This window comes from Colletotrichum acutatum (assembly GCF_030867785.1).
Source record: "Colletotrichum acutatum strain CBS 112980 chromosome Unknown BDZ83scaffold_137, whole genome shotgun sequence".
NCBI lineage: Eukaryota > Fungi > Ascomycota > Sordariomycetes > Glomerellales > Glomerellaceae > Colletotrichum > Colletotrichum acutatum.
The window spans coordinates 34,772-61,224 of NW_026849131.1; the positions used below are offsets into that span (position 1 = coordinate 34,772).

Here is a 26,453-nt window from a genome sequence, read left to right on the forward strand (position 1 = left end):
ACCCCTGCGCCCTGGAAAAGATGCGACGAAAGAAGCAAGCGTTTCTTAATAACGACTTGCAGCTCTAGCGTCCTTGTGGAGGGGGGAAACTGTGCAATCGGATCAGCTTGTCTAAATTGCAGAATTGTAGAACATGCGGGCTCTCGAGAGAATAAATGCGATCATGGGATTGTGTCAAGCGCAATGAGGTGCGCAACAGGCGGCTGGTGACGTTGTCCATCGAAGGCGACGGTTATTGAGATACATATGTAGCATGCGCAAAAAATATGAGTTTCAAAGTATTCTGGTAACAGAACATCGTGCGACATGGGGGTTCCACTTGGACTATGCCTCGGCATCGGGGAGCTCTCATTCACCGTAGGGAGAGCTCCAACATTGACAAGGACATTGCATGTTGTTGATTCCTTCCAGTTGATGATCTCCAGGAAGAAGGACTTCAGACGGAGCTGGGATATTTTGAGTTGCTACGTGCGAGAGCTAGTCCTTCATTTCACCTGTACTGATAAGTGTCATTGTCCTGTTGGAGTTGAAAATGGCGTACCCATCTAAAGAAGACCTGGATCTTTGACTTTCCGGAGAGCCATCCGTGGTGGTATCCAAGGGATACGTACCGCCACTCACATGGAAGAGGAGCTCGAGCCACTTGCTGACTGAGGGAGGCGCCAAGGGATATTTGCCTTGTGGTTGACCGCCTTCTTCACTTTTGCGGGCCAAAGCGGCAGAATCGAGAGCTGGCGCAACTGCGACGCTGCTTACCCTGCACGCTGCTGCTAGCCGTTTCGTTTGCTGGATGATCACCAACGACACCTTTCATCAGCCAGCATCATCCAACATAAGCAGCATCACCAAACACTCGGCTATCTAGATCTTCAAGACTTCGAGCACGCGAATGCGAAGCATACAATAACCCTCAACATGCTTCACGTATAGCTACGTCTAGGCACCATCATGTGGCTCCCGCTGCCATCAACCGACACCCTGACGCGGCCACGCATCGCCGTGGTCCTCTTCTCTGCTGTCGCCGCGGCGTCTCTGGGCTACTACACCTACCAGGCCAACAGAGACCAGTACGATGAGATCCCAGGCCCCGGTCTCCACCGGAGTAACGCCGTTCGCCGGAACCACAGACGATCGCGTCGCAATTCACTCTCCTCCGAAGGCTCCCATGGCGACGAGAATGTCGATGTCGATGCCCGCCCAGCCAACGACGCCGATACGATAGTTGACGGTGGAACTGTTGATGAATGGTGGAACGACCCTAATAGCATGCAACCCCAGGCGCGAGCCGGTCACAACATCGTCAGTCTTCTGTTTAGGGTGTCCGAGGACAATGCCAGGCGAAACGCGTGCGTCCATAGAGGATGCGCATGCAATGCCTGCGGCATGGTGCCCATCCGCGGTGTTCGGTACCGTTGCGCCAACTGTGCCGACTTTGACCTCTGCGAAACCTGCGAATCCCAAGGCGTCCACATCAAGACTCACATCTTCTACAAGATCAAAGTGCCCGCTCCGCCCTTTGGACCCCGCCAGATGCAGCCCGTTTGGTACACCGGTGACCCCGACACACAGATACGCAATCTATCTAAAGGCTTGATGGCCAGACTTAGCAGAGAAACCGGCTTCGAAAGACCCGAGATTGAAGCTTTCTGGGAACAGTTCACGTACATGGCGAACACAGAATGGCGCGAGGACCCCGACGAGCTGGCGCTGGCCATGGACAAGAAGACCTTTGAGCGATGCCTAGTTCCATCGGGCGGCTCTAGACACGCAACGCCAAACCTCATCCACGACCGCATGTTCTCGTTTTACGACACCAACAACGACGACCTCATTGGCTTCACAGAGTTTCTCCACGGCCTTGCATACCGCAAACGCAAGGACAAGCTGCGCAAGATCTTTGAAGGCTATGATATAGACGGAGACGGTTTTGTCAACCGCCGCGACTTCCTGCGTATGTTCCGTGCATACTACGTCCTCTACAAGCAGATGCATCGCGATATTCTCGACGGACTCGACGATCAGCTTATGGGTAGCACCGAAGCACAGCAGCTCGTCACTAGTAGACAGCCCTTGAGTAGCCTGTTTGGCCGAGAGGGTAGAGTGCCTCGGGCTGATGGCAACAATCGCAGTGAGGGCAAGATCTTCCACCCAGACGGAGATGTAGAACTGGAACCTGGTAGACGTGGTGTCGTCAGTGATAATAGGGTCGATACGTCTGGACGAGAGGATGTGCTTACTCGACTATTCGCTCCTTACATCGGAAGTCCCTGGTCTCTCCAAATGCGATCTCCTGACAGCGAGCCCTCCACGCCATACTGGGATGCTCTACTCAACCCGCCTACCACGATTGACGATCTGCCTGCTTTGCTTACTGGGCAACGTCGGGAACGCAATGGCATTGAATTTGACTTTGAGATTGAGCTGGGCAGCTCAGATGGTGACGAGGGAGGTAACAACAACTCGGATGCAGAGAACAGGAGTCAACCAGGCGACGATCCGGCACAAGTCAACGGCACCACAAATCACAACCAGAGAGTTGATCCCGATCAATTCACCAACGCAATGCCCACTGAGAGCCAGCTAAGAGCTCAGGTTATCAACCATAAGAGGCAGATGGCCCCCGATATCGAGCGGAAAAGGCGGCAAGCTGCTAGAAAACAGCTGCACGATAGATGGAAGAGAAGGCAGTTCTACCTCGATGAGGAAGAGGGCGGCTTTGCACCCGATGGCTGGCAATCCGACGAAGATGTCTTGGTGAACCTCAACGGTGTTGCGGAAAGCTCAAAGGCGGCACAACAGCAGACATTACCTCCTCGATCTCGATCATCGTCAAAGGTTCGCTTCGCAGAAGATATGGATGACTACGAGACCAGATCCAATCCCTCGACATCCTCTAGGAGCGTACCCGAGCGTTGGGGAGGCATGGAGATTCCCAATGAGGAACGTGACGCAGGCAGGGAGATCCTGTACCAGGTCACGCAGCAGGCCTTCAACGAGCTCCTCGACGCTATATTTAAAGACAAGGAGAACTTGGCCGTCAAGGCAGCTGCTACCAAGGCAAAACGAGATAAGAACAGACCTCTGTTCGAGCACCTGACTGTCGCTGAGCCGAAGCGCAAGGTGGTCGAGCCGCGGCAACCGAGAAAGGCACTCGACGAGGATAAACCCGTCGCCGAAAGAACCCTGGAAGAACTTCTGATGACTAGCGGCTACAGAATTGGGGAGACTGGCGAAACGGAGAACGCTCCCATTTCAGAAGAGCGTCAGAGGGTGGAAGAAGTCATTGACTCCGACGAGGATGATATTGAGGTGAACGAAGACGACGAGGAAGATGCCTCTACCGTTGAGGAAGTCGAGTACCGGGACCCTACTATGCCTCAGTTCCGTCCGAACAGCGAGGCGGATGAGCCTATGTCACCGGGAAGCACCCCGCCCACTTCAGACGACTCTTCGTTTTCGACCAAGGGACTGAAGTCGCCCGTGCAGGGAAAAACCTCGAAGTCTTCCAAGGAGTCAAAAACCATCCCGCATTTCACGTTGCTGGAATGGAAACGGCTTGATCTAGCTGAGAAGGAAGCTGCCGATCGCGGCGGCTGGGGCAAGCTCAGCTTTGATGAGTTTGAGGAAATCTACAAGAGCCAGGAGAACGCTGGTAACCGTCTGGACTACCTTGGTAGCTGGGTCGACTTTTGCATCCCCTAGCGCGAAGGAAACAACAGGAGACAGTCTGACCAATTACGGCCCTGGCCGACTCCGTTTCTCGAATCATACGCCACCGAAGATTGCCCCGAGGAATACGATGATTGCGATGAATCCTTGGGATGGGAGGACTCCTTGGGATCTTTTGATAGTGACAACCCGTCTGACGAATTCACTGACAGCGATGTCCCCTCGAGCATGGTACAGAGTTTCTCAAGCTTGGTGAGACGGGCTGCAGTGGACGCGGACGTAGATGCAGTTCAGAGGCGTCTATGGGGTTGATACTCAGGGGTTACCTTTCACCAGCGAGGTGGATGTGCCATGCATCATAGAAGCTAAAGGGCTTAAGCGTAAACAACATCATCTTGAGTATTGCATTAGAGCGTTTGCTCTCAACCTGGAGTTTTGAAAACAGAGGAAAATGTACATTACTAGGCACTTGCAAATGATCCGCGAGCCAAGGAAAAGTTTTATTGTGTGTTTGAGATTGTTCTTGCGAAAAGGGTGACACTGATATTGCCATGAACGAGACAGGCCATACTAGAAGGCCATCCACCTACGATGACAAGATTCTTCCACCCTCAGTAAAGATGGTCGCGCCAGTAATGTTCCCATCCTTCATCAGATACAAATACGCCTCCGCCACGTCCTCGGGCCGCCCAAGCCTTCCCGTCAGCGTTTTAGTTCGGAACCCCTCGATAGCCGCCTCAGGCAGCGTTAGGAACAGTTCCGTCGTTACGGGCCCCGAGGAGACGAGGTTCACGCGCACCGGGGCTAGATTAAAGGACAGACCTCTGACGAGTCCTTCCATCGCACCGGCAGTGCAGTCAGCGACGGCCCAGCCCGGCATGGGTCGGTGGGAGCTCGAGCCGTTGGTGAGTGTTAGCGAGGTATCTGGTCCGTGAGTGATGTACTTCTCCGAAGAGAGGAGGCCAGCGAGGATCGTGGGCGCGTAGGCTCTCATGGAGAGGGACGCGGTGATGTGCGAGGGTCTCGTGTCCGCGAGGGAGGGAAGGGGAGAAGCTGCGTCTGCGGTGTAGATGATGTGGTTTAGTTTGAGGGTGCCGTTTGATGTTGCTTCGTCGAGTAGGCGTGTGAGGTTTTGGTGCAGGTTTTCGAGGTCTGCGAGGTTGATTGTGTGGGATTTGAGCTGGTGGGCTTGGGTGGAGGGGTAGTTTGAGCGCAGGCGGGCTTCGGCGGCGGCGAGTTTGGTAGGGTTGGAGGAGGCTAGGATGACGGTGGCGGCGTGTTCGAGGGATGCTTCTGCTGCTGCGTAGCCTAGGCCTGAGGAGCCTCCTATTATTAGGATGCGTTTGTTTGCGAGTTTGGAGGTGTACTTGTTGGTTTGGGGGAACATTGTTGCGGTTCCGTGGAGATAGGTAGGGCTGATGGGGTATAGGCTGATGGAGTTCGAGACGTTGGCGATTTGTGGTATAAGGGACTGTGCTGTTGATATCAATGAGAAGTTTGAAGTCCTTGCTTCATTCGTGTTGGTATATAGCCGTCTTCGCGGGTTGGATATATGCCGTATATGCGTTGAGTTATTCAAGTTCTTCGACCGAAGCGGACGAACAAGATCGGCACTATATCTCAAGAACATGCTATATTATTGGTAAATCCACTTCATCAATCACGTCAGTGAAACCTGAGCCAAACTTTGACAGTCAACGATGGTCTTTTCAGACCATATCTCGCCATGGATTTGTCCGCACTGCGTCCCGCATGCCGTATTCGTGGAGGATTCGGTATCGCCTTCGGACACCGAACGGACCAGCGATCATTCTTCGGCGCCATCGTAGGGTAGAAAGCTTGATGGACGGGACGGAATCTACTTGATTTGGACTACGCTCGTCCGAAAGTCGCGCCTCTCGCCGCCTCCAGGGCCGCGCATCCCGCGGAGTGGGGCTAGCCGAGATGCCCCATAAATCCCGACCCCGGCCGGGTGCCGAGGCCGGCTGGAGCCCCCCAGTCGCCCCATAATCTGACTGCTCCACAGCGACTTGAACCCCGCCAAAGCTGACACCGGCCATGATGGCGGGTACTGTTCGTCCATCATCTCGGCGCTCTCAACCGCGCACACATCCGTATGAATCGTGTCGAGTCATCTGCTGGGCGTGGGCGCGGGCGGCACATGTCGCTTTCGCCCCGCATCCCAGATGATCTACCATCGCGCCTCCGTCAGCTACCGAAGCATCTGATCCCATTTCTGCCGTATCTCAACCGCCCGGATACCTCCCACGGCCTCGAAAGACGTATTTCCGCCGGGAAACATGCCTTGCGCCTGTCTACCATGGCCTTCTGGCTGCGCACCTGCGCTAGCTCCCACGGCAACCACTGTGCTCCTCCCCCGCGGCCAGGTGCTGCGCGTCCGCTGTGGCTGATTGACGTGCGTGCCTATTGCTTAGTCGCAGTCAAAGATGACCGCGAAGAGGAGAACTCATATGTTGCGCTGTATCACTACGTGGCGCTGAGTTATGTCTGGGGCCAAGCCTCAAGTGCGACTGCAACGCTCGCCAACATCGCCGCGCTGCAGAACCCCGGAGCCCTTGACGGCCAGGATATTCCATCTACGATAAGGGAGGCCATGGAACTGACACGTCTGCTTGGTGAGCGGTATCTCTGGGTCGACAGGCTCTGCATTGTGCAAGATGACGAAGATGCGAAGCCTGCTCAGCTGCAGGGTATGGCGGACATTTACGCGGGCGCCTTCTTGACTATCGTTGCTGCGCAGGGAAGCGGCGCGGATGAGCCTTTGCATCATGGGCTGGTCGATGAGACTGAGGAAGAGGAGGCTGAAAGCGGCCAAGGCGCGCTGCCTTGTCTGAAGGAGGTCTCCTCCAAGGAGTGGACGCAACGTCTGCGAGAGTTTAGGGAGGAGCCGTCGCGTTCTCCCCGTAGACTAGTTTCGTCAGAGGGCGATAAAAACGGCTCTCCTTTATACTATGCATACCAGTCGGATCAAAACCAGCAAACTGATGCTGATGATGGCCGCATGGCAGTCAACGAGCAATACTTGCCTTTCACTATGGGATACGGCGGCTCACCTCACTACATAGGGTGCGGATCACCGTACGATTCACCTTCCCCCATGGACATCGAGTCACCTAATTTCATTCCTGCATCGCCCTCATACACTGAAGTCGAGTCGCCTGTGGTGAACGAAAGGGACTCACCTCCATCCTCTGTCAACGAGCCACCAGCTATTCCTCAGGAGGACGTAGATGCTCCGCCCGACGTGCCTGATACCTTCTCCGCCACAGAGGTGCCGAATATCAGCCGTCAACAAGAGGTGGATGCACATCGTGCCATTATGGAGGGGCATTCTCGGGACCTGGTCAACACGGCGTGGTGTCAGAGGGGCTGGACGTTTCAAGAGCTCATGTTTTCTCGACGGCAGCTTGTGTTTCATAATGATACTGTCAACTGGCAGTGTCATTGCGCGTCGTGGCATGAGAATCAAAGAAACATAGTGACGGGGCCTTGTAGTGGCGTTGAGGAGGATGAGCAGCACAGCAAGGACGACAGCATCGAGAACGGGAACGACAACAGCGTCTCTGCCCCATTATCAAGTCAATTTCTACCTGGTGTCTCTCCGTGGCCTGACTTCCACCGATATGCCAGGCTCGTTGCGCTGTATAACAAGCGGGTCCTGAGATACGATCACGACGTCCACGATGCTTTCGCCGGAGTTCTATCAGCATTTGGCCAATCGTTCCCCCGCGGTTTCATCTGCGGCCTGCCTCGCATCTTCTTCGACGCCGCGCTGCTATGGCAGCCTTACGAGCCCTTGGTCCGTCGTACCAGTGATCTTCCCTCTGGTCTACCGAGTTGGTCGTGGATGGGGTGGCAGGGTAATCTCCAGTCCGAGAGCTGGCGCAGTGGTTATCGATATCTGCGTGGCGGAAATTCCGGCGGTTCGGATCACTTTTGGCGGCCTGATTCTTGGCAGACTCGGCGGACGGTCGTGTGGTCCTGCTCGTTGACTGTGAATGGGGAACGAAGTCCAGTAGGGAATGAAACCGCCGAGTTCTCAGATGATCCGACATCAGAAGGCTGGTGTGAGAAGTATTGCGAACGAGCCCAGAAATCATACTTCACCCACCCGCAGGCGGGAACACATCAGTTCTGGTTTCCTATCCCTCTAGCCACAATGGCCAGCATCAATGGCAGTCCCACCTCATGCCAGCCCGCTTACCTGCATGGTCTCACAAGACGGGGATTCCTCCAAATAAGCAAAATGTTCCATGACCACCGCTCTTCGCAGTGCGTATGCGCGACTTTGTGTGACTCGAATGGCCGCTGGGCTGGCGTGCTGAGACTTAATGCTGCCTCCTCAGATCCTGACGAGTATTACGGATCAGCAGTCGGCGAGACGTGCGAACTTGTCGAGATCTCGGCGGGATCCGCAGAAAACCAACCAGGAGAAGACAATGGCTTTGACGGGTGGGGGGAAGCTGAGTGCGCGCGGCACAGGGGGACGCATGAGTTTGTCAACGTCCTGTGGGTTGAGTGGAGGGATGATGTAGCATACCGCAAGGCATTGGGGCGAGTCTGGGAGACTGCGTGGGCACAGGTTGCCTCAAAGGATGTGCAGATCACGCTTGGGTAATATGCGAGAACAGAGACGCATTCAGCGTAACATTATAGCCAACTTGATACAACAGAAGAAGTACCCGCCGACATGACCCTGGATTCCTTACGCCACCGAGTTGTGACTACAGGACGCAGGCTGCAGGCAAGAACATGCAGCTTGAGGTGGAGCGGTCATCCTATGATCGTTGTGCCTGGGACTTTCGTTACCAATTGGCTCTGAAAGAGGCATGCTTCAGAGGAGGACAAGGAGACATTGCAGGCCTGCTACTGGAGTATGGTGCTGATGTCAATGCTTGGTGTGAAGATTCCACAGCACTGATCCAAGCATCGTGGAGTGGCCACCTCGAAACAGTCAGGTGTCTCCTCCAGAACGGGGCTGATATCAACCTTCATAATCCCAATAAGACAGAAAGCGAAACGGAATTGATGGCAGCGTCATGCCGTGGAGCATTGGAAATTGTCAATTTACTTCTCGAGAACGGTGCTGATGTCAGCCGTTATGGCTGTTTGCATGGGACGGCGTTTCAGTCAGCAATCTCTAATTGCCATTACGACGTTGCAGAACTGCTCCTCACGAAGGGTGCTGAGGTCAATTGTATGCATGCGACGAAGGAACACCGCTTCAAGTTGTAGCAAGACATGGGCGATTGCATGGCGCAAAATTCCTCCTTGATAACGAAGCTGATATAGGATTCGTACATCCGACGCTTGGAACGGCACTTCATTCAGCATTGAGACATGGCCACTTGGACGTTGCCAAACTCTTGTTCGATAAAGGCTCTGTCAAGAACTTCAACGGTCCTGAATTTGGTGATATCCTTATTCGAGCTGTTGATAAGAGTTACTTTGACATCGTCAGTTTTCTTGTGGACCACGGGGTCAACTCGAACTATCGAGCAGAGGATGGTCGGACCACACTTCACATGGCAGCATCTCATGGTAGGTCTAAAACTGCGAATTTACTACTAAAAAACGTCGCAGATGCAGACATTCAATGCACAAAGTATGGGACTGCACTGCAGGCTGCTTTGACTTTGCAGCATGTGGATATTGCCAACTTACTTCTCAAAGCGACAACAAACGTGAACGCAAAGGGGGACTATGGATCAGCCTTAAAATTGGCAGTTTCGCATGGATATCAAGAAATAATCCGGGGACTGCTTAAAAAAAAAGCTGACCCAGATGCACGGGGACATCGAGGAGGCTGGCGCCGAACCGACTTATCGACTAAGGATCGCTATTTCCTCCGTGAGGCTACTTTTTTTTGATTCGAAATCACAGGAAACAGATTCAGAAATATTGCTTTACGTTGGGATAAACTGGAGAAGAATCGGACCTCCCCTATACGAGGCCATCATGCAGGATCGTCAAGCTATTGTAATGCTGATTCATGACCACGGTGCTGACAAAAGTTGTCACTACGCAAGTTATGAGAATGCTTTGGAAGTAGCGATGGACAATGGCAGAGACTCTGTCATCGAACAACTGAGCCTGGACACCACATTGCAGAGGTAATAGGCTAGCTGCATGTACTTCTCTCTGAAATACGGTAACACCGGCGATTGAGAGATAGCCACAACGAACACGATACTTTGTAGCCGAGGACAGTGCATTGTTCAAATCTTGTCGTGTTACCAGCGGTCCCATCAACTAGCCCTGAAGATTCAGAACACGGAAATCATTACGTAGAAACGTCTGTCTCCGGGGGTGGTGTTTAGTATATTGAGCTTCATCAACATTGAATTCATTCATGTGACCCAATCAAATACACTACGACTATGTTTGGCTTCTAATGTAGGCAGCATTATGTCCAAAAGCTGCGTAGACGGACTTGTATTCTTCCACCTAATTGGAAGTAGACCCATGTGTTGTGTTTGACCCTGTGAAGTCCCCTGGAAGGGCAGTAAACATTAGGTCGCTGGTCAGGTCCGTAACACGGCCGAGAAGCTGTTCCAGGAGACGGTAACCGGCTCCTTGAGCGTATTGGGGGAGTTCTGGGAGATCGAAGATCAGTACAAATTCAGAGAGCATTGTCTAGTTTGCTTTGGTTGTATCTTACCGTGCCCGGCATTGAACACACGCGCGAAAGTGAGGCCACGCTGTGCAACCCAATCACCAATCTTTCCAGCGGAACTCTGAGAAGACAGATCGCTGTAGGCTGTAGGTAGGAAGAAAGTCTTGGATGGGAACTCGTCGAAGCCTTGCTGTCCATTCCAAGTCATGTTTTGAAGCACCATGAGAGTACCGTTGGTGGGTACGCGGAAGTCAAGGTTGCCACTGGCAATGATGAAGTTGTTTGTGTGCTCAATGACGCGAGTCAGAGCGCCGGAAGCGAAGGGGTCAAGACTGACATCGCCAGTGGGACCGAACGGGTTTTCATCGGAGCACTTCTTCCAGTCTCTCTGTCCGGTGGGAATGTGGATGGCCTTGCGCATCTCGGGAAGGTTGAGGTAGGAGTGCCAATCCGCCTTGTCAAAGCTGAGGGGTACAGAGGCGTTGTCTCCCTCGGCGGCCCAGCTGAGGGGATCCGATGGGTTGGGGCAGCCCTGAGAAATGTGGTAGATATTGGCGCAAGGGCTAACCTCCGCAAGACCTTCGTAGACAATGGACGAGATTGCGCAGGCATCGCTGCTGTTCCCGGGCGGGAAGGGACCCTTGGGAGGGAAGGTGAAGTAGTTCTCGCGCATATCGGCGTAGCCGCACTCTTTGTCGGCGGCACTAATCCGATCATAATAGTCCCCTACACCGGGATACAGACCCATAACGTTGTTGTACTCCTCGACGAAGGGCAGGGAGACCGCATGCTGTTGGAAGTCACCAGGATCAGATCTGATATACGGACTGAACATTAGGGCACCAGAGAGGTTGTAGTCGGCAGACTGGTTGGACTTGATCATGGCGTCACCAATGTAGGGGATGTAGTGGCCTGCGTAGCTCTCGCCGGTAAGATGAGTCTTGCGGCCCTTGGTTCCGAAGGTCTCCATCCAGTTGTGGTAGAAGCCAAGGAACTGCTGGGCGGTCTCCTCTTCTGTGTTGACTCCGGGCTTACCGACTGAGAAGCCAGTGCCAGCGGGCTGATCGACGTAGAGCACATTTGAGAGTTGAGACCAGCTGAAAATGTTGTAAACCGGGCGGTAAGCCGAAGGGAACCAGGTGAAAGGCCCGTTCTCCTGGACCAGTCCGATGAAAGAACTGCATCCCGGGCCTCCATTCAACCTTGCAGAGGAGTCAGAATGCGACTAGGTCCGAGGAAAGTGTCTTTGGGGGTTCGAGAAAACTTACCAAATGGTGACCTCCTCAGATGCATCTGGATTGGTACTCGGGAAGTACCTGTTGGAATGAGTATCAACATTGCAAGATAGACGGCGGCTTAGACAGGTGTATATACGTACCAGAAGAAGAGTTGACGAGTCTCGTTCGATGCTTTCGAGATCGGGATTTGGCCAGCATATGATTCGCCCAGATCCCAGTCAACCAGTGGAATAGACGTGCCATTCACAAGGTACTCTTGATGATATCAGCCTACGAAGTGGAGGAAGTCGAAGTTGGATGGGCATACTCTCAGTCTTGTCATTGAGGTACTGGTACTTCTCGGTGTTTTGACGACGCTCAAGATGGCGGCGTACGGGCAACCGCTTGGCTTCTGCAAGTTTCTTGACCGGGTTGAAGCCGTCGACTCGCCAAGAATCGGCCAAGACGGTGGTGCAAGGCAACAATGCCAGCAACAGGTGACGAATGGACATCGAAGAAACCATGGTGACACGGAGTTGGTGGTTTGAATGATGTTGGCCAGAACATCTTTCAATTGAGGGAGGATCCCATCTTGATAAACATTTCAAACTCGCATCGATACGGACCAATGGCTTTGGTCGATGAGCTGCCGAGAGGACTGCAACATCGGCTACCAAAGGTTCCTCAAATCATATATTTCAGTTTGCCCAATGCACAGCAGAAAGCTTAGCTACTAGGTAACATTTGGTTTCCGCAAGCTAAGCTTTTCGTAATCAGAGCCGATGACTGTCTTACCATGTTAGATAAGGGGCCGATTGCTGGCACGGCACGCATGGAAGAATCATAGGCGACTCTTCTCGCTGAAACTCAAATGCAATTAACCGTAATCTATCGTCGATATGCCCTTGAATGCTAAGCTTTCCAAGAGGAATTGGACTAGGAGACCCTCCTCAATCAAACTCATCGGTAGGTTGTCCCGTGGAACCACTCTAGTAGCTCAATCGCAAGACAAACGGAAACTCCAAATAGCCTAACATCCGGATCGTCCGGCGAAAGTACGATTTTCGAGAGACCAAGGACGGGCATGATTAATAAAACTCTAATCCCCTATACGAGCCGAGTCGAACTTTCCGTTGGGCGATCCATTGGGGGCGATCTAGGGACACCCTCTGAGATCCGAAACTGACTCGACCGCCCATTGTGCTTGGACGAACGACGTCGACTGAAGATGATTTAAGCTTGATGAACATGGGACGAACATTCCATCCCGCTTGCCAAGAACGATCGGATGCAGCCTACCTGTTCTTCAACTGTCCGACGCAATCGATTGCGGCAGTTTGGCTTCGACCATTGCTTCGACATTCTTGGCTACTTACCTATGTGTGGAGTGACGTACTTTGGGGGTTGCAGTCTGCAGACGTGCCACTGCCAGTTTCCGGCGGCCCGTAATTTCGGGGAAACTGAAGTTCATGTTGCTGTAAAGCTTGCTAAGCAGCGCTATGGCTCAATCAGGAATGTGCATTGGGGATTTGATTTCGATAAGTGAGCATGTGAAACCACAGCTGCCATTCTTGCCCTAGAGAGCGAGTTTATTTCCAGCCTGAACGTTGTCATGTGCATCGGTAATGGTCTTATTTTGCTGGCTTTTCTTCCAAAATTTGATTATCAAATTGGTAACCTTTTCCATTCCTTTCGCAGTTTTTATTGTTCATGATGAGCTCCGTAGAAGAGTTCATACGTTCTTGCTGTATGGCGGCAGATTATTTTTTACCAACATCTATTATTTCGCAAGTCCAGTTATCCCGGATCTGTTTGTTCCATGTTGTGGCGCGGTTCTCGGTTTGGAAATTGCACGCTCACTTGCTTTCCGCTGGACCGAGCACAGCTCACGATAAAGGCTCATATTAAATTTGATTCTGTCTTAGTTGGTCGTGGCTAGCGCATGTCGTCGTTTTATGCATCCCGTGCCTTATTCATGATCCTCCATCCAGTCCATCAATTCCTGCCAGTTCACGCACTGATGCTCAGTACCGAATCCCGTTACACCGCCCACCGCAGGGTCGCCAATCTCCACAGTCAGGTCAGGTCTGCAAAGAATCGACTGGCGGACGAGATCCAAACAGTGTCCTATATGATACATATCTTTGACGTGATTGTGATCGGGAGAAGCGTTGTGGTCTGCCTTATGGTCTGCCTTGTGGTCTGCAGGGTGCGACCTATTATTGACTTGTTCCATGATGTCAGGCCGCGCCTCATACAGTGCTTGCCGGATCATGTCGAGACAGTGAAGCTGGTGGAATACCGCTATACAGCTCTTTTGCGGCGCAAGCTTGGAGTGTTGAAAGAAGCCGCCCTCCTTAGGAAGAAGCGAGGCCCAAGCTTCATCGACTTGTGCGGATGGTGGCATGGCATAATTGAGATCCAACTCAAAAGTCCTGCTTATAGTGGATACTGTGCGGGATTACAGTTGTGAGAAAGCAACGTGCATGTGGACGCCGGGTGATATCTTACATCGCATCTCAGACTTAACGGGCTCAACGCCGTAATAATCTGGTGTAGCTTTGCTAGGCGCGGTATGTCTGCTGAGCCCCGCCACTAAGACGAGGAGTATCGCGTAAAAAAGGTGGACTCTGACCTTTTGCCAGTACTCCCTCAGCCGCGATTCTCTGTGTTGGACATTCTCGCCATTATCAATGGCTTGGTCAACTCGCGCGTACTGATGAGACTTGATCCATGACGACATAGTGTAGCTTAGCGGTATTTTCGGCTTGCGTGAATGCCGAACGCCAGATGGAAGAGAGACGGCAGAGAAAGGAGTTTCCCAACTATCTTTATGAGCTGGGAGCACAGGCAGGGCAGGACATTGATCGTCCAATCTCTGACAGGGCGATCCTCCTCGAGCGAGTCCCGCCATCACGACTCGCAACGTGCAAGGTGCTTTGAATGTCGAATAGCATCCATTCATTCGGGCGTTGATTTGCGGTCAAGCGGTCCAAGGAACCCCACCAATTCATTAAGAACGGGCAGAACCACCCTTCGCTGACTCGCACAGCTGCCCGCTGTTTTCGCTGTCCACTCACTCTCGGACAGCTTCAAAGAGGAAAGATCATGGAAAGGCGAAGGAAAAGCGCAGGACATTGACAGCGGCCGACGACATAGCCACGAGGTCCTGTCTCACCTCCCCTTTTCGTGTTTCCGGGTATTGATGTTGCCTGTCGATCGTGCGCGCTTGGCTTTGCGGGTTGCATCGGTCGTGCGTCCATCCGAGAACCATTTGCAGGGGGTCATCGGGGGCAACCACTCTGCTGAAGCTGGGACGAAACGCCGAGGTTGCAATCAAGCACGTTTGGTGAGCTGTTTAAGCTACATCTCCAGCATATAAGCTTGCCGTTTCCCCGGACTTGGAGTTGATTGAGAAGAGATGCGGAGTTTGGGGCTATTGACGAGTACCCCTGGCCCGGATTCCGTCTTCGACTTCCGGGTTTCGCCTTGTCCCGCCCCATCGACACCCAGAGAACGATTCGTACTTCAAGCATCTAGGTGCAGTCATACTATGAGGCATTTCACTATTGGGACCAACTTCAAGAAGGTCATGCTGAACTGAGATGCTTGACAATACTCCCATTTGACACATCTTCAGTGCTACAGATACAAAAAGGTGAAAATTCCTGACGATTGTTTAGTCTGTGATTATTGAATGCCGAGAAAGACAGCCTGGAAGTTATTTTGGTTTTATTCGAATGCCTTCCTGTCCTTCATTCGTGACTCACATCTAGTGTGACTCACTGACAATCAAAAACCTGCCCAGTTGTTGGTCCTGGGCGCGTCAAGAGCTGTATCCAGATCGGGAAGGTCAACAAGCTCTCATCCTTCGGCCGATTAGAACCAACATGACACGCGGCGTAGCGGATCCTCAGACGCAAACAGGAATACCAGAAAAAAGTCAACTTATGTAGAAAATTTGCTTATTTGAGTTGAGGTCTTCCGCGGAGCTCTTATCGTAGAACGGTTAGCCCGTAACTTGTTCAGCAAAGGTATAACTTCAAACGCAAAACGTCATCAAATCACCGCCTATCCGCCAAGATGGCCTCGTCTCAATTTTGCCGGGCTTCGTACGAGATTGTGTCTCCGCGACTGGTGGTGAGGACTACCACAGAATCCGACATTGAATCTTTCCACGCCATCATGACAACCCCAGAAAATTTCCCATTTGAGGAACCTGAAAAGGATCTTACGGTCGTAAAGCTTCGGGCTCGGATTCAAAAATTTGCCAAAATGTCAGCGGAGGGGAAAAATGCATTTTTGGTCGTTGAACTGCGCGGTACAAATGAGCTGATTGGATACGGAGGGTACAACACTTTTGAATCTGTCGACCCGACCGAGTTCCTTGACCAAACGACACTTCAGGGGAGCAAAACGTACATGACGGACATCGGCATCATAATCGATCACAAACACTGGCGCAAGGGCTATGGCCTGGAGTTGATCATCGTCCTCATCGAGTACGCCCAAAATGAGCTTGGATGCGAAGTTTTCAGAGCAGAGACAGGCGACGATAATAAACCATGGCGAGCTCTTATGCGAGCGGCAGGTCTTGCCAAGTTCGAGGGACGACACAAAGCAAGTTATGACGAGAAGCAGGAGGTTTGCGTCTGGAAATTTGATGCGGGACATTGGAAACAGGAAAGAGAAAGGATGCAAATGGAGGGAAAGTGGCCACTATAGGAGCTTGTCTCTCTCCGTGACTGGGAATTCTCGATATGATGGTTCTATTTACCAAGTAATTGCAAGATCACTCATCAAAGATGACACAAACAACTTCGCCCGCGATAGAGATGTTCGCGGCGAACCCCTTCAGAAGACCAGTGCTCACTTCGCGATCAATGATAACCGCCCGGCCGTCCTGCTGTAAACCCACAGCAACTTGAGTACCAGCCTTGTTGATCGAGAACTGGCGGGGAATCATGCCACCTGACGGGAAGATCTGAGTGAAACCAAGGTGACCGGTCTTGTGGTCGATCTTGAATGTTACAAGAGCATCACTCTTGATCTCAGTGCTGTTGGTGGTGTCAAAGTTGGGAATGCTGAAGGTGCTGACATTTCGTGAAGAGACAATGAGATACTCAGAGTCAGGCTGACGTCCTGTTAGCAACACAACACGTCTCATGGCAGATCATCCCGTCGAGGAATCAGTTTGACGAAGGTACTTACCGAGATGTGGATCTCAGCTGCAGCAGCCCCAACAGGCACCGTGTTGTCGGGGCCGTGGGTACCGACGCTGAAGACTTCGGTAAAGCTCAAGGTCTTGTTGCGACCATAGTGAACTTCGTACGTGGTGACAATGTTTCCAAGCTCGGCCAGAACAAAGAAGTAGGTCTTTTCCTTGGTGACGAGGAATCTGGCGTGTCTGGGACCACTGCCAACCGCAACGTTCAGTGGGGTGAGGGGCGTCAGTTGGTAGGATTCCTGGTTGATTGCAAAAACCCGAACCAAATCCGCTCCCAAATCCGGCACTAGCACGTACTGCCCCGTGGGGTCAAGGATGGCCTCGTGGGGGTGCGGGGCATTCTGTGCCGGCTTCGGTCCTGGCTGGCTCAGCGTGTACGTCCAAGACTGAAGTCTTTTGATGTCGTTTGGGTCCTCCACGAAAAACACTTCAAAGGATGATGCCGGGCTAGTAATCTTGTCAGCGGAGTTCCGCATCAACTCAGGCAGCAATTTCTTCAGATTCGCCCCAGAACAAGCTTCTTCGGTGACGAAAGTGGAAATCTCTCCGGGGCCAGGGAGTGGGACTTACTACGAAGCCAAGGCAATACCTCCACCATTCTTGCCATAGACAACGGAGCTCACAGCTCCCTTGATGGTAGGGAGCTTCCCAAGCAGCTCGAGGGTCCCATTCTCAGACTTTTGGAAAGAAACGAGCGTGCCATTGGGGTTGGTGAGACCTCGATCCGCACAGTAGAGCAGGGACTTTGACTGATCAAGAGTGAGCCAAGAGGGGTTCGCCGCGCAATCAGTGTTCGTGGCAATGGCCTTCAAGATCGTTCCGGATTCCGAAGTTTGGAGGTCGAGAGTGGTGACAGTTCCGGCGTGCGAAGCGGCGTAAAGGAGAGTCGATGTCACTGGCTTGACAGACATCATGGCCATGAGCCAGGCGGCAGAGAGCTTGTCGAAACCCAACATTGCGGATAAGTCAATTAGCGATGAAGACCGACATAGACCTAGACTGACATCTTCCACACCTTTGGCGATTTAGTGTCTTTTAAAGGTCGTCCGAAGCCATGGTCGGAAATGCGACCCTTGTCCACCACCGACCTGCGCACCACGTCGTTTTCCGTGCGGGGTTGGGATATCCCTGGATGATGCTGCGGAAATTCCACCTATTAATCTAACTGGCTTGTGGTTAAATCGCTTTTATCATGGAAGAGGAAATTCGCGCTAGCCCACGTGTAGAGTTAGAACAAGACGTTTGCCGGCGTGTAGATTGATTTCTTGGCAGGGGTTGCGGATAAGGTTTGAGAAAGGATGCTCTTGGCACTTTCGATCTCAAGGGGGAATAAGAGACGAACTGAAGCTTTGACTGATGCAAGCCAATGGTACAAAAGCCGGATGCTGCACCAAGGCTTCATCCCACCGGCTCGTCTTGAACAGCCACTTTCTTACTCTTGGATATAAATCAAAACTCATCTTCAACAGGATTGCCAAGAACTCGATCAATTTGTATGGGCTAAACTGTATTTTTCGAAAGATTAAGCTTTGCGACTATCACCGGTTTTCAGACTCCCAAGTTTTTGGGACAACGTTTCGACGTCCGAAACTCCGTCGCCCACTTTGGAGTCGTACACGGAAACCGTCAATGATGTGGGACCCATCACTTGCAATGATGAATGAGGTTACTATGCCTCAAGCGAGTAGTCAAGACTGTCGCGCGGAAATAAGCGGTATTGTGCTTTCACAAGACAATGAGACTGGAAGTTGCAATATCGTCTATTCATACGGGTGCATCATACTAACGGAACAAGCGTCACATGTTTCTCGGCAGCATCATCTACAGCTTTCTGTGTACTCCTGAACTCTCCCACCGGCACTCGGGGGATGCAGGCGAGGGCGGACATTGAGAAGTGCACAACTCGATGCTTGGCACCAATCAATTAGAAATCGCGGGGGCCGCCACAATCGATGAGTGTAGTATTCATGATCTCGAGTGCGAATAATCATAGTGCGTATTGACCAAACTCATGTGAGGGTGCCACTTGTAAAACCTTGGAGAAAGGGAAAAGAAAATAACATTGACATCCACGCCGCATCAATCCAAAGCATTAGGATCCAGACTGTCCTAGTCCTTCCTTGCGAAGATTTGCCGATGGTAGTTTATAAGGGATGTTGCGACTTCCCTAAATTATCTTGAGCTACGATACATGAGGGCATTACTCCAGGTGAATAATGTTGATCCTGCCACCACCTGTGTAATTACGTGTTACAAACTGCTCAAAACCGCCAGTCTCCGAGACGATGAGAGTTCGGCCTTCCGCACCCTTTGCCCAAACAACTGATGTAGGCGTCAAAAGAGCTGTGCTATTGATGCCGCCGAGAAGAGTTTCCGGAACGGTGGTGTTTGCCCCGTGTGGTACAAAGCCAAGAGCGTTTCCGCCAAGTTCGGCGAGATAGACGTCGCCATTGTACCTGTTGACAATCAAATCATCAATCGGAGTCTGGGTTGCCACGATTTCCGGGGTTCCGTGGAGTACATCTTCCTTCCCGGAAGCTTGGACGCGGGCGACCAACTGTTGGTTGGTGTTGCTGAAATAGAGGTATCCTCTTGAGAGTTTGATGCCGTTAACGCCGAATACCACGCCGGTCGTCGTGCCAGGCTTTAGCAAGGGATCATCGTAGTAGACGCCCAATTGGAAGGTTTTGGTATCGAAACGGTAGATCAATCCCTCGCGCGTGTCTGCGATCAGGACGTAGGGCGTTCCGGGAACTGCAATCATCCCATTGGGCTGAGAAATAGCATCCAGCGATGCCAGTTGCTTGACGACCGGCTTGTCACATTTGTCAAATGACAATTTGTGGATCGCGTACGAGCCAGGCGTTGGACTCAACGTCTGGAAAGAGAAGTTGCCGGTAATGAGGATATATTCATCCAAGTTTGGTGATTTTGCAATGCTGGAAACGCCATTGGTATTCTGGAAAGTGTGCAACAGCTTTGGTTCGGCATTTGCGACAGGCGCCACTTCGTAGACCCGAGGGAATGTGTAGACGACTGCTAGAACTGAACCTGATGGCCTGACAGCGAGGTTTTCGATCTCAGATCCCAGCGGAAATTCTTGACTCTTTTCTACTCGCAGGGCATTCGCACAGACTAGAACGACTATGAAAAGCCATAGGCAGGCTATCCTGGAAGTTTTCATGGAGGGGCTCTTAAAGTGCAAAAATAATTGGCGTAAGGTAGTATTAATGGCTTGATGAGACCCTCAGAAATCTGATTATTGAGAAAGGTGGCTGGCCTATTTGTATGTGTCTAATTCTCATCAATGCGGATGAACTTCCATCCATCTGTACAGGGCAGGTACAATGGATGACCCGAAACCCGGGGGGTCGGGAATCCTGCCAACTATCTCGATCTTACCTTGGTGTGATCTCCTAACTTGCGCGACTTATGCGCGGAGCCTGTACCTGGAATCTTGGTGTCAGCAATGATAGAGATTAATGTGGAAAATGTAGTATTGAAAATAAGAGCGATGGGCTTTTGCGGAACATGTCGGAGTCAGGCGCGTCAAAGTTGATTCCCTTCCTACGCCTACCAAGTAAGGTGCGGAGGTGGCCATACTCTCGATAATAATGGTAGCTGGAGTCAACCTCGCCGGTCCAAATTATCAGTCTCACCAGCGACCTGACGAGGCATATCGGATTTCGGACATATAGGTACATAAGCGTTGCAGCGTGGGTAAGACGATTGCAGAAACCTGTAGCTATCTGTACTTGACTTTCCAAGTGCCGCTGTAGAGATTGGGTTAGCAAGCTACACTACTATCAGCCAGATTGCGTTTACCCAGGCTGACGTGGGATAGCTTGAGTCAATACTTACATGTACGCTAAGCACTATCCTCAAAACGGTCTTCGTAAGCCAGGCAGATGAATTGTTACCCCATGTTTTAATCGGCAGGTCACTGAAACCCGACATGCCATTGGATCTGGTTGCAATGTGAACATATCGGCTGGTCTCTCGTGAATCCAACGAATAGGCACCGAAGAAACTCGAATCTGGATTTAGAGACCTTGGGAATCACGCATGCTCGATGATTCTGCGAAATGGCTTCATTAAGAGAAAGGTGCAGAACATGATTACATTATCTAGCAGTGTTGCAACAGGGCCTTCGCTCGCTACTTCCTTTCTACCTCGAGAGAAGCCAAGATGAAGGCTGACTCTCCGAGAAGACTGTTCGGCAAGAGCGGTTGGTGAGTATAATATTCGTAGGATGCCGTAGAGTTGAGACTGCACACAGCGACTGTCTTGTTGTACCCGATTGTACCATTACCAGTATCGACAACAAAGTTTCGGGTGGTATAATCCTAGGCCTTCAAAGCTGCCTTCTTGAAGTCAACCTTCGAGTTCGACAGAAGTCCAAGCCTCTCGCCCTTGAGCATAGAGAACATAAACAAGGCCGTGCTAGAGCTCTCCAGGTAGTTGCCGCTGCGTCCCGGGAACGTCGTCAATTGCCACCAGACGCCGGTCTCGGGGTCGGCGTAGCGGATGAGAGACGTAGCCAATTGCGTCGTCATGTATTGCAGTTGCTTGCACACAGCCTTGGCCTCGTGCTTTCCAGCGGGACAGTCGAGAGCTTCCCACGTCTGAACCAAACCTGCTACGAACCAGCCTACGGCGCGGCCCCATACATACGGGCTCGCACCCGTCTCTTTGTTTGCCCAGACGGAAGTCTTTGAATAGTCGTACCCGTGGGCGACCAAGGAGGTGTTTTTCTGGAAGCAGTGCTCGTAAAGCAGCGAAACCTGCAAGCTGATGTCGGTGTAGTTGGGCTGGGGCTGCGCGGCCATGAATGGCAGGACAGAGAACATGCCATCCAGGTAACTCCATTGAGGGTAGACGTAGTACCAGAAGCCTCCAACAGGATTGCGAATTTGAAGCGACAGAGATTCGTTGATGGCTTTCGATGCTGCTGATGCCGTGTCCGAAATCGTCGCGATTCCCGACTTGGAAATAGCGTTGATGGCGTTTGCAACCGAGAAGCGGTCTAGAGGTCGGGTTGCGACGTAAGTTGCATTGACCAAACTGGGAGTGCCCTCGTTGAGAACTTCCTCTAAGTAAGGCACGTATTGGTCCTTGAGCTCCGGGTATTGCTTTAGTGCAGCCTCCATGGCGATGGAGAGAATGCCCGTTTCCAGGAAACTGCTTGATTCACCAGACGAGATGATGCCCTGCTTCCGCGCTTGATGCTGTCCAGCATCCACGTCGAGTATCGTCGGTCTTCGCAACTTGCGACAGTCGCCAAGCCGCAAAGGGCCAGGAGCCGGATCGTAAGGTGACGCATCTTGAGGAGTATGATAGACCACGAATGCAACCAATTCGAGATCTGGCAGACGCTACCATCGAGCTATATTTTTACTTTCGACCCCGCTACCGGCGTCGCTGACGCTTTATATGCAGTTACTTTTCGTATGAGTCAAGCTAATTGCACTACTAATTATTGCCGAAGCCTATTTGTTTACCCGACTCGTCATTGGGCCTTTCGCCAATGCGTCAATCATTCCCCTTTTAAATGTTTCCCCCATGCATGCCGGTACTCCTGCGGGGAACTTCTGGACCCGTAGTGCATTGACCTTGAAGATTTGATGGCTGACGACTTTGCGTACCAAAACTTCATTAAGAAGGCTGCAGACAACCGTAAAAGAGTCTGACTGCTTTAGAGGTTACATCTCCAATGCTCCTGTATCTATACATTAAAGAATTGAGGAAAGCTGAGCGACGCTCGAGCTAGATTAAGATTGTAAGGTTGGTGGCCTCACCATTGAGCAGACTGAACTCGAAGGATCCATCTCCGTGCTAGGCAGTAAAGTTTCAACGGTCCGGGCCACAATTTTGGACGCGAAAGATCACCCGGTATGGGTTGAGCCGTGAGCACACAGGGGTAGGTTCGCCCAGGATCCACGGGGCGGGAACAAGAGAATCCTTCTTTCCGTAAAGGTTGCGAACAGAAGCTTTCCGTTCACTCAGCTTGAAATGACCGCAACAGCTCATGAGGTATCCTTGATTGAATGGCGTAGAGCCTATAGGCGACCTTGCTTGGCGGTCAATCATGAGCATGTTCCTCGGTCTCTGATTTGCTCTGCACACGCAATCTGGAAGACGTATTGACACAGTGGGACGGATTCTAATTCACCGACGCTCAACTCCTTGAAGCCGAGTGTGGAGCAACCATGCGCAACGTCCCTGTCACGGAGAAAATCCCTAGACGCCAACTTCAGAAAGTGAACGAGACAACCAAGTTGAGGCCAGTGCCAAAGCTTGCATGTGCATCCTACTAAGGTAGGACCATGAACCTACAGTGCTGCGAAGTTGGCTCTTTCAGAACTCTGCTACCTTTTTTCATTGGTTCATCTTTCAAGTTGATCTCGCTCAAAAGTGGCCATTCTATCGTCGCAGTACTTGCTCAATATTGCAACATGACCCGTCGGTACTATTTTCCTGAAAGTCGGTTTTGGTTTCTCCGGCATAGAAAGTGATACCATACACACAGTAATTGCTATACGATTTGCAAATTGCACCAACGGCAAATTTATATCTACGGTTCTGGTTGTAATACCACCTCGAAGAAGCGCCAATGACAACTTGAATTTTGAGCCCCTACCTACCTCCTCGAATACCGTGGCTTAATTCAGAGGTCACAACTGGCCAATTATATCCCTGGCTCCTGCAAATTGTCAGGAGAAATTAGCTACCGACTCGATTCTGATCAACAGGAAAGTCAGCTCGGTAAGATAAGCAACGGAATTGGATGTACGGACACGAAAAGAAACCTTCACTCAGAGCCTTGCAGTGAACGAGACATGATGCAGCATGCATTCTTCGCTCATCCTTGCAGCGTAGCCATTGTGATCAGGCTGCGACAGGAAGACGAGAATGGTTTTGAAAAGGCTGCAATCCAGTCGAAAAGCGAGCATCCATGACTTTCTTGGCATCGTTGATTCTCCATTTTTCTCTTGTCATGGCTGCTTCGAGGTCTCACTTGGTAATACTTCTGGTCGTCATTGACGTCGCGCGGTGCTTGCAGACTCAGACCAGTGCCGATATCCAGAGTCAAATCGAGGCGAATGAGAATGACCAAGAGGCGTTAAACACCATACACGCTCGTCCCTGGGTCGATTTCCCATCTGTTCGAGGGACCACCGACATTCTATGGACACCCTGATCAGTTGCGTTTATACGGTGCTTCATCTCAATATCAAGCACTATTCGACGTGGAATAGATTGCAATGGGTTGCTTTAACCTTATTCGCACCCGAATTCATCCTTTTGCTTGCGTCCAGACAGTTGTCTTGCTTAGACGCCGCAAGCTCAACCTCTTGCTGTCAAAGAATGCCCGTAACAACAGCAGCACTCCCAAAGTGAGCACCGCAATCCTCAACCGAATTCGGGGGAAGAACAAAGATTCAAGCTAATAAAATGTTTGTCTCCTGTTCTCAGAAATCCTACGACCTGAAAACCTGCTTCTTCGCGGTAATGGGAGGCTTCGAAGCTCCAATTGCCGATACGGAGCCAGGAACTGGAGTTGTACGAGATAATGACTACAATTGGCCACAAAATTTGGCGCTGTCAGCAATAGGCATCCTTGAACTAGCAAAACTTGGTTATTCCATCGAAGTCGGTACGGCTAGCCTGGAGATCGAAGCAAAGCCACCCTGTTACTGAAGTTCCCCGTGTCAACCCAAGTAATATGGATGGCGATACAACGCACTGTAAAGAAGAGACTTGGGTTGCCGATAGCGTTGCTCGAAATTCATGTGATGGTACACGTGGTTTTCGCTAAGCTGCTCTATGGATTCTGATTTTACGTAAAGGATTATTGCCGTTTTACTTCCGGTTCTCAAAGAGGTTTACGAAGCTATGTGGATTACTGATCTGGATCTGTTAGAAACCCCTAGATATCGAGTGCATGCAAACTATCACAGTGGAAAGCGAGGACGTCAAGAATGCCCTTGCTTTCATGATTCAGTGCCAGTTCTGCCACTTGCAAGACGAGACTGCATTTTTGTTTCTTGACCAAGGAGATAACCGGCCCATAGTTCCGAGCATAGTGGCTAAGAGAAGCTTTGGGAAACAAGACTCTCGAAGTAGTCGATGTAAGATCGCCACCGACCACCAAGGTGAACAGCTTCATGTTCAATGGATAGTTCCGACGACGGATGGTGTTCGCATCAGTGAAGGCCAAGCTTTGTCCTGTGGAGTAGGCTACTTCCATGTAGGTCTTGTCTTCGGGCGTGAAAAGATTCTACTCGCGGAGGAGAGAAACGTTCTTCTCAATGCTTCTGACATAACGAGGACTGAAAGAGCCGCCTTAAATCTGAAATCGATTCGACAGAATTCCTTGGCAGCTCCTGATGTTGACCCACTCTGGGACAAGACTTACAGTCAATATCTTGTGTTAGGGAGCAACATACGCGAGACTCTTTCGATATTCCAAGATAGTTTCAGACACACCGCAGAGGGTGACGCCGATGAAGGACTGGGGTCAACCACAGAGGTCTTCCGCTATTGGCGAGGAGCTCACTTGGTACAATTTGCTCAGAACCGGTGTCTTTCCTATAATTTACGGAGGCATCCATCTTTCGGCATGGAACTATGACTTTGCCTCGCGACAGGAGGAGATTATGTGGAAGGTATTCTGTCTCATTATCATTGGGTTTATACCTTGGGCTTTACTTCTTGTTCTTTGAATACGTCGGAAGATCAATGTGGGTTTACATCGACCCTGATTTATTTTCGGAAGCAGTTCGAAAATCACCCCTATTAGTAGGCTCTCGTATGGCAGGGATATGCATTCTGGGTATTACAGTTTCGCTGTTTGCTGGCGTTCACTTTGTTGCCCGGGCTTTCATAGTTGTTGAGGCTTTCATTAGTCTTAGGCAGGTCCCTATCGGTGTCTACTCGATGCCTTCTTGGATCAAGATGATTCCTCACCTTTGATGCGCTTTCGAGGATATGGAGGCTTTGGCATCATAGAATTTTGCAGGACCGCGTCTGAGGTCTGACATCTCAATTCAACATGCGTCATTAATCACATGTGCAAATGTGCTTAGAATACGGGAGATGGGTCAAATGTTCCATTATGGGAGTCCAACTGCTCATCCATCTAACCTGCTGGTAAACAACTACCTATATCTGGCTTCTCTTTATTGATGATGACACTACTCTCAGTCGGTCCTGCAAACTGCAGACAATATGTCTATGTATGGGTCTTCCGTTCTTATCCACCGCGTGATACAGTCTATCAATCAGGAGTCCCAGTCGCTTAGTCCGAACTCTTACCAAACTGTGAAGCACGTGAAGCTCGGCCTCTTTGTCCAATGTTGCTTGGCTCAATCTGGACGCCGGCTGCGACGTAAACTTGACGCTGCCGCTTCTGCTGCTAGAACGTCTCCTTGAGTCAACATGGGAACTAGACGTGTCTGAGTCATCGTCCCCAGAAGCATCATTGTTGTCATCGTCTACGCAAAGGCTGGGTACCAGATACTCGACACCACCAAGCATCATATCGCACATGGATACGAGCAAGACGACAAATTCCGGCCGCGTGGAATGTGTGTGGCAGTCGAAGAAGGAGTCGAGGCCCTCCATAGTTCGCTTTAAGGGCTGCGGCATTTTTGCGGGTGGCGCAGGAGCTTTGCTGCGTAAACTCTAGAGAATGTTAGAA

At 51.3% G+C, this 26,453-nt stretch overlaps 9 protein-coding genes across 9 annotated transcripts; 3 read left to right on the forward strand and 6 right to left on the reverse strand.

The window, feature by feature from the left end:
• Nucleotides 1-948: 948 nt before the first annotated feature.
• Nucleotides 949-3,702, forward strand: BDZ83DRAFT_589312 (uncharacterized protein; the record flags this gene model as incomplete). The annotated part of the gene is made up of 1 exon (XM_060506223.1): nt 949-3,702. The coding sequence occupies one exon, from the start codon at nt 949-951 to the stop codon at nt 3,700-3,702; it is 2,754 nt and encodes a 917-aa protein (XP_060359752.1).
• A 553-nt stretch (nt 3,703-4,255) lies between these two features.
• Nucleotides 4,256-5,056, reverse strand: BDZ83DRAFT_589299 (putative short-chain dehydrogenase; the record flags this gene model as incomplete). Its single annotated transcript, XM_060506219.1, has 1 exon — nt 4,256-5,056. One exon carries the CDS (start codon nt 5,054-5,056, stop codon nt 4,256-4,258), a length of 801 nt encoding a protein of 266 aa, XP_060359753.1.
• Nucleotides 5,057-5,612: 556 nt separating this feature from the next.
• Nucleotides 5,613-8,720, forward strand: BDZ83DRAFT_637390 (heterokaryon incompatibility protein-domain-containing protein). Its single transcript, XM_060509307.1, has one exon. It carries the CDS (start codon nt 5,786-5,788, stop codon nt 8,306-8,308), a length of 2,523 nt encoding a protein of 840 aa, XP_060359754.1. The 5' UTR covers nt 5,613-5,785; the 3' UTR covers nt 8,309-8,720.
• A 1,060-nt stretch (nt 8,721-9,780) lies between these two features.
• Nucleotides 9,781-12,277, reverse strand: BDZ83DRAFT_637394 (carboxypeptidase cpdS). Its single transcript, XM_060509308.1, has 5 exons — nt 11,852-12,277; nt 11,685-11,799; nt 11,575-11,622; nt 10,352-11,508; nt 9,781-10,286 (listed from the first exon to the last, which is right to left on the reverse strand). The coding sequence occupies exons 1-5, from the start codon at nt 12,045-12,047 to the stop codon at nt 10,138-10,140; spliced, it is 1,665 nt and encodes a 554-aa protein (XP_060359755.1). The 5' UTR covers nt 12,048-12,277; the 3' UTR covers nt 9,781-10,137.
• A 1,215-nt stretch (nt 12,278-13,492) lies between these two features.
• On the reverse strand, nt 13,493-14,266 carry BDZ83DRAFT_589311 (uncharacterized protein; the record flags this gene model as incomplete). Its single annotated transcript, XM_060506222.1, has 2 exons — nt 13,493-13,974; nt 14,035-14,266. The coding sequence occupies 2 exons, from the start codon at nt 14,264-14,266 to the stop codon at nt 13,493-13,495; spliced, it is 714 nt and encodes a 237-aa protein (XP_060359756.1).
• Nucleotides 14,267-15,352: 1,086 nt separating this feature from the next.
• BDZ83DRAFT_637399 (acetyltransferase) lies at nt 15,353-16,345 on the forward strand. Its single transcript, XM_060509309.1, has one exon. The coding sequence runs from the start codon at nt 15,607-15,609 to the stop codon at nt 16,246-16,248; it is 642 nt and encodes a 213-aa protein (XP_060359757.1). The 5' UTR covers nt 15,353-15,606; the 3' UTR covers nt 16,249-16,345.
• Nucleotides 16,316-18,206, reverse strand: BDZ83DRAFT_734665 (YkgB protein; the record flags this gene model as incomplete). The annotated part of the gene is made up of 3 exons (XM_060512951.1): nt 17,321-18,206; nt 16,735-17,197; nt 16,316-16,657 (listed from the first exon to the last, which is right to left on the reverse strand). The coding sequence occupies exons 1-3, from the start codon at nt 17,704-17,706 to the stop codon at nt 16,316-16,318; spliced, it is 1,191 nt and encodes a 396-aa protein (XP_060359758.1). The 5' UTR covers nt 17,707-18,206.
• A 676-nt stretch (nt 18,207-18,882) lies between these two features.
• Nucleotides 18,883-20,257, reverse strand: BDZ83DRAFT_637402 (uncharacterized protein). Its single transcript, XM_060509310.1, has one exon. The coding sequence runs from the start codon at nt 19,932-19,934 to the stop codon at nt 18,951-18,953; it is 984 nt and encodes a 327-aa protein (XP_060359759.1). The 5' UTR covers nt 19,935-20,257; the 3' UTR covers nt 18,883-18,950.
• A 373-nt stretch (nt 20,258-20,630) lies between these two features.
• BDZ83DRAFT_637404 (Six-hairpin glycosidase-like protein) lies at nt 20,631-22,184 on the reverse strand. Its single transcript, XM_060509311.1, has one exon. It carries the CDS (start codon nt 21,898-21,900, stop codon nt 21,097-21,099), a length of 804 nt encoding a protein of 267 aa, XP_060359760.1. The 5' UTR covers nt 21,901-22,184; the 3' UTR covers nt 20,631-21,096.
• Nucleotides 22,185-26,453: the final 4,269 nt, after the last annotated feature.

Coding starts and splice junctions, on each gene's coding strand:
- BDZ83DRAFT_637390 (XM_060509307.1), top strand. CDS start 5,786: ATGAATCGTGTCGAGTCATCTGCTGGGCGTGGGCGCGGGCGGCACATG.
- BDZ83DRAFT_637394 (XM_060509308.1), bottom strand. CDS start 12,047: ATGGTTTCTTCGATGTCCATTCGTCACCTGTTGCTGGCATTGTTGCCT. Junction 11,800..11,851: donor CCTCAATGACAAGACTGAGA/GTATGCCCATCC, acceptor GATATCATCAAG/AGTACCTTGTGAATGGCACG. Junction 10,287..10,351: donor TGTGTTCAATGCCGGGCACG/GTAAGATACAAC, acceptor TCGATCTCCCAG/AACTCCCCCAATACGCTCAA.
- BDZ83DRAFT_637399 (XM_060509309.1), top strand. CDS start 15,607: ATGGCCTCGTCTCAATTTTGCCGGGCTTCGTACGAGATTGTGTCTCCG.
- BDZ83DRAFT_637402 (XM_060509310.1), bottom strand. CDS start 19,934: ATGAAAACTTCCAGGATAGCCTGCCTATGGCTTTTCATAGTCGTTCTA.
- BDZ83DRAFT_637404 (XM_060509311.1), bottom strand. CDS start 21,900: ATGGAGGCTGCACTAAAGCAATACCCGGAGCTCAAGGACCAATACGTG.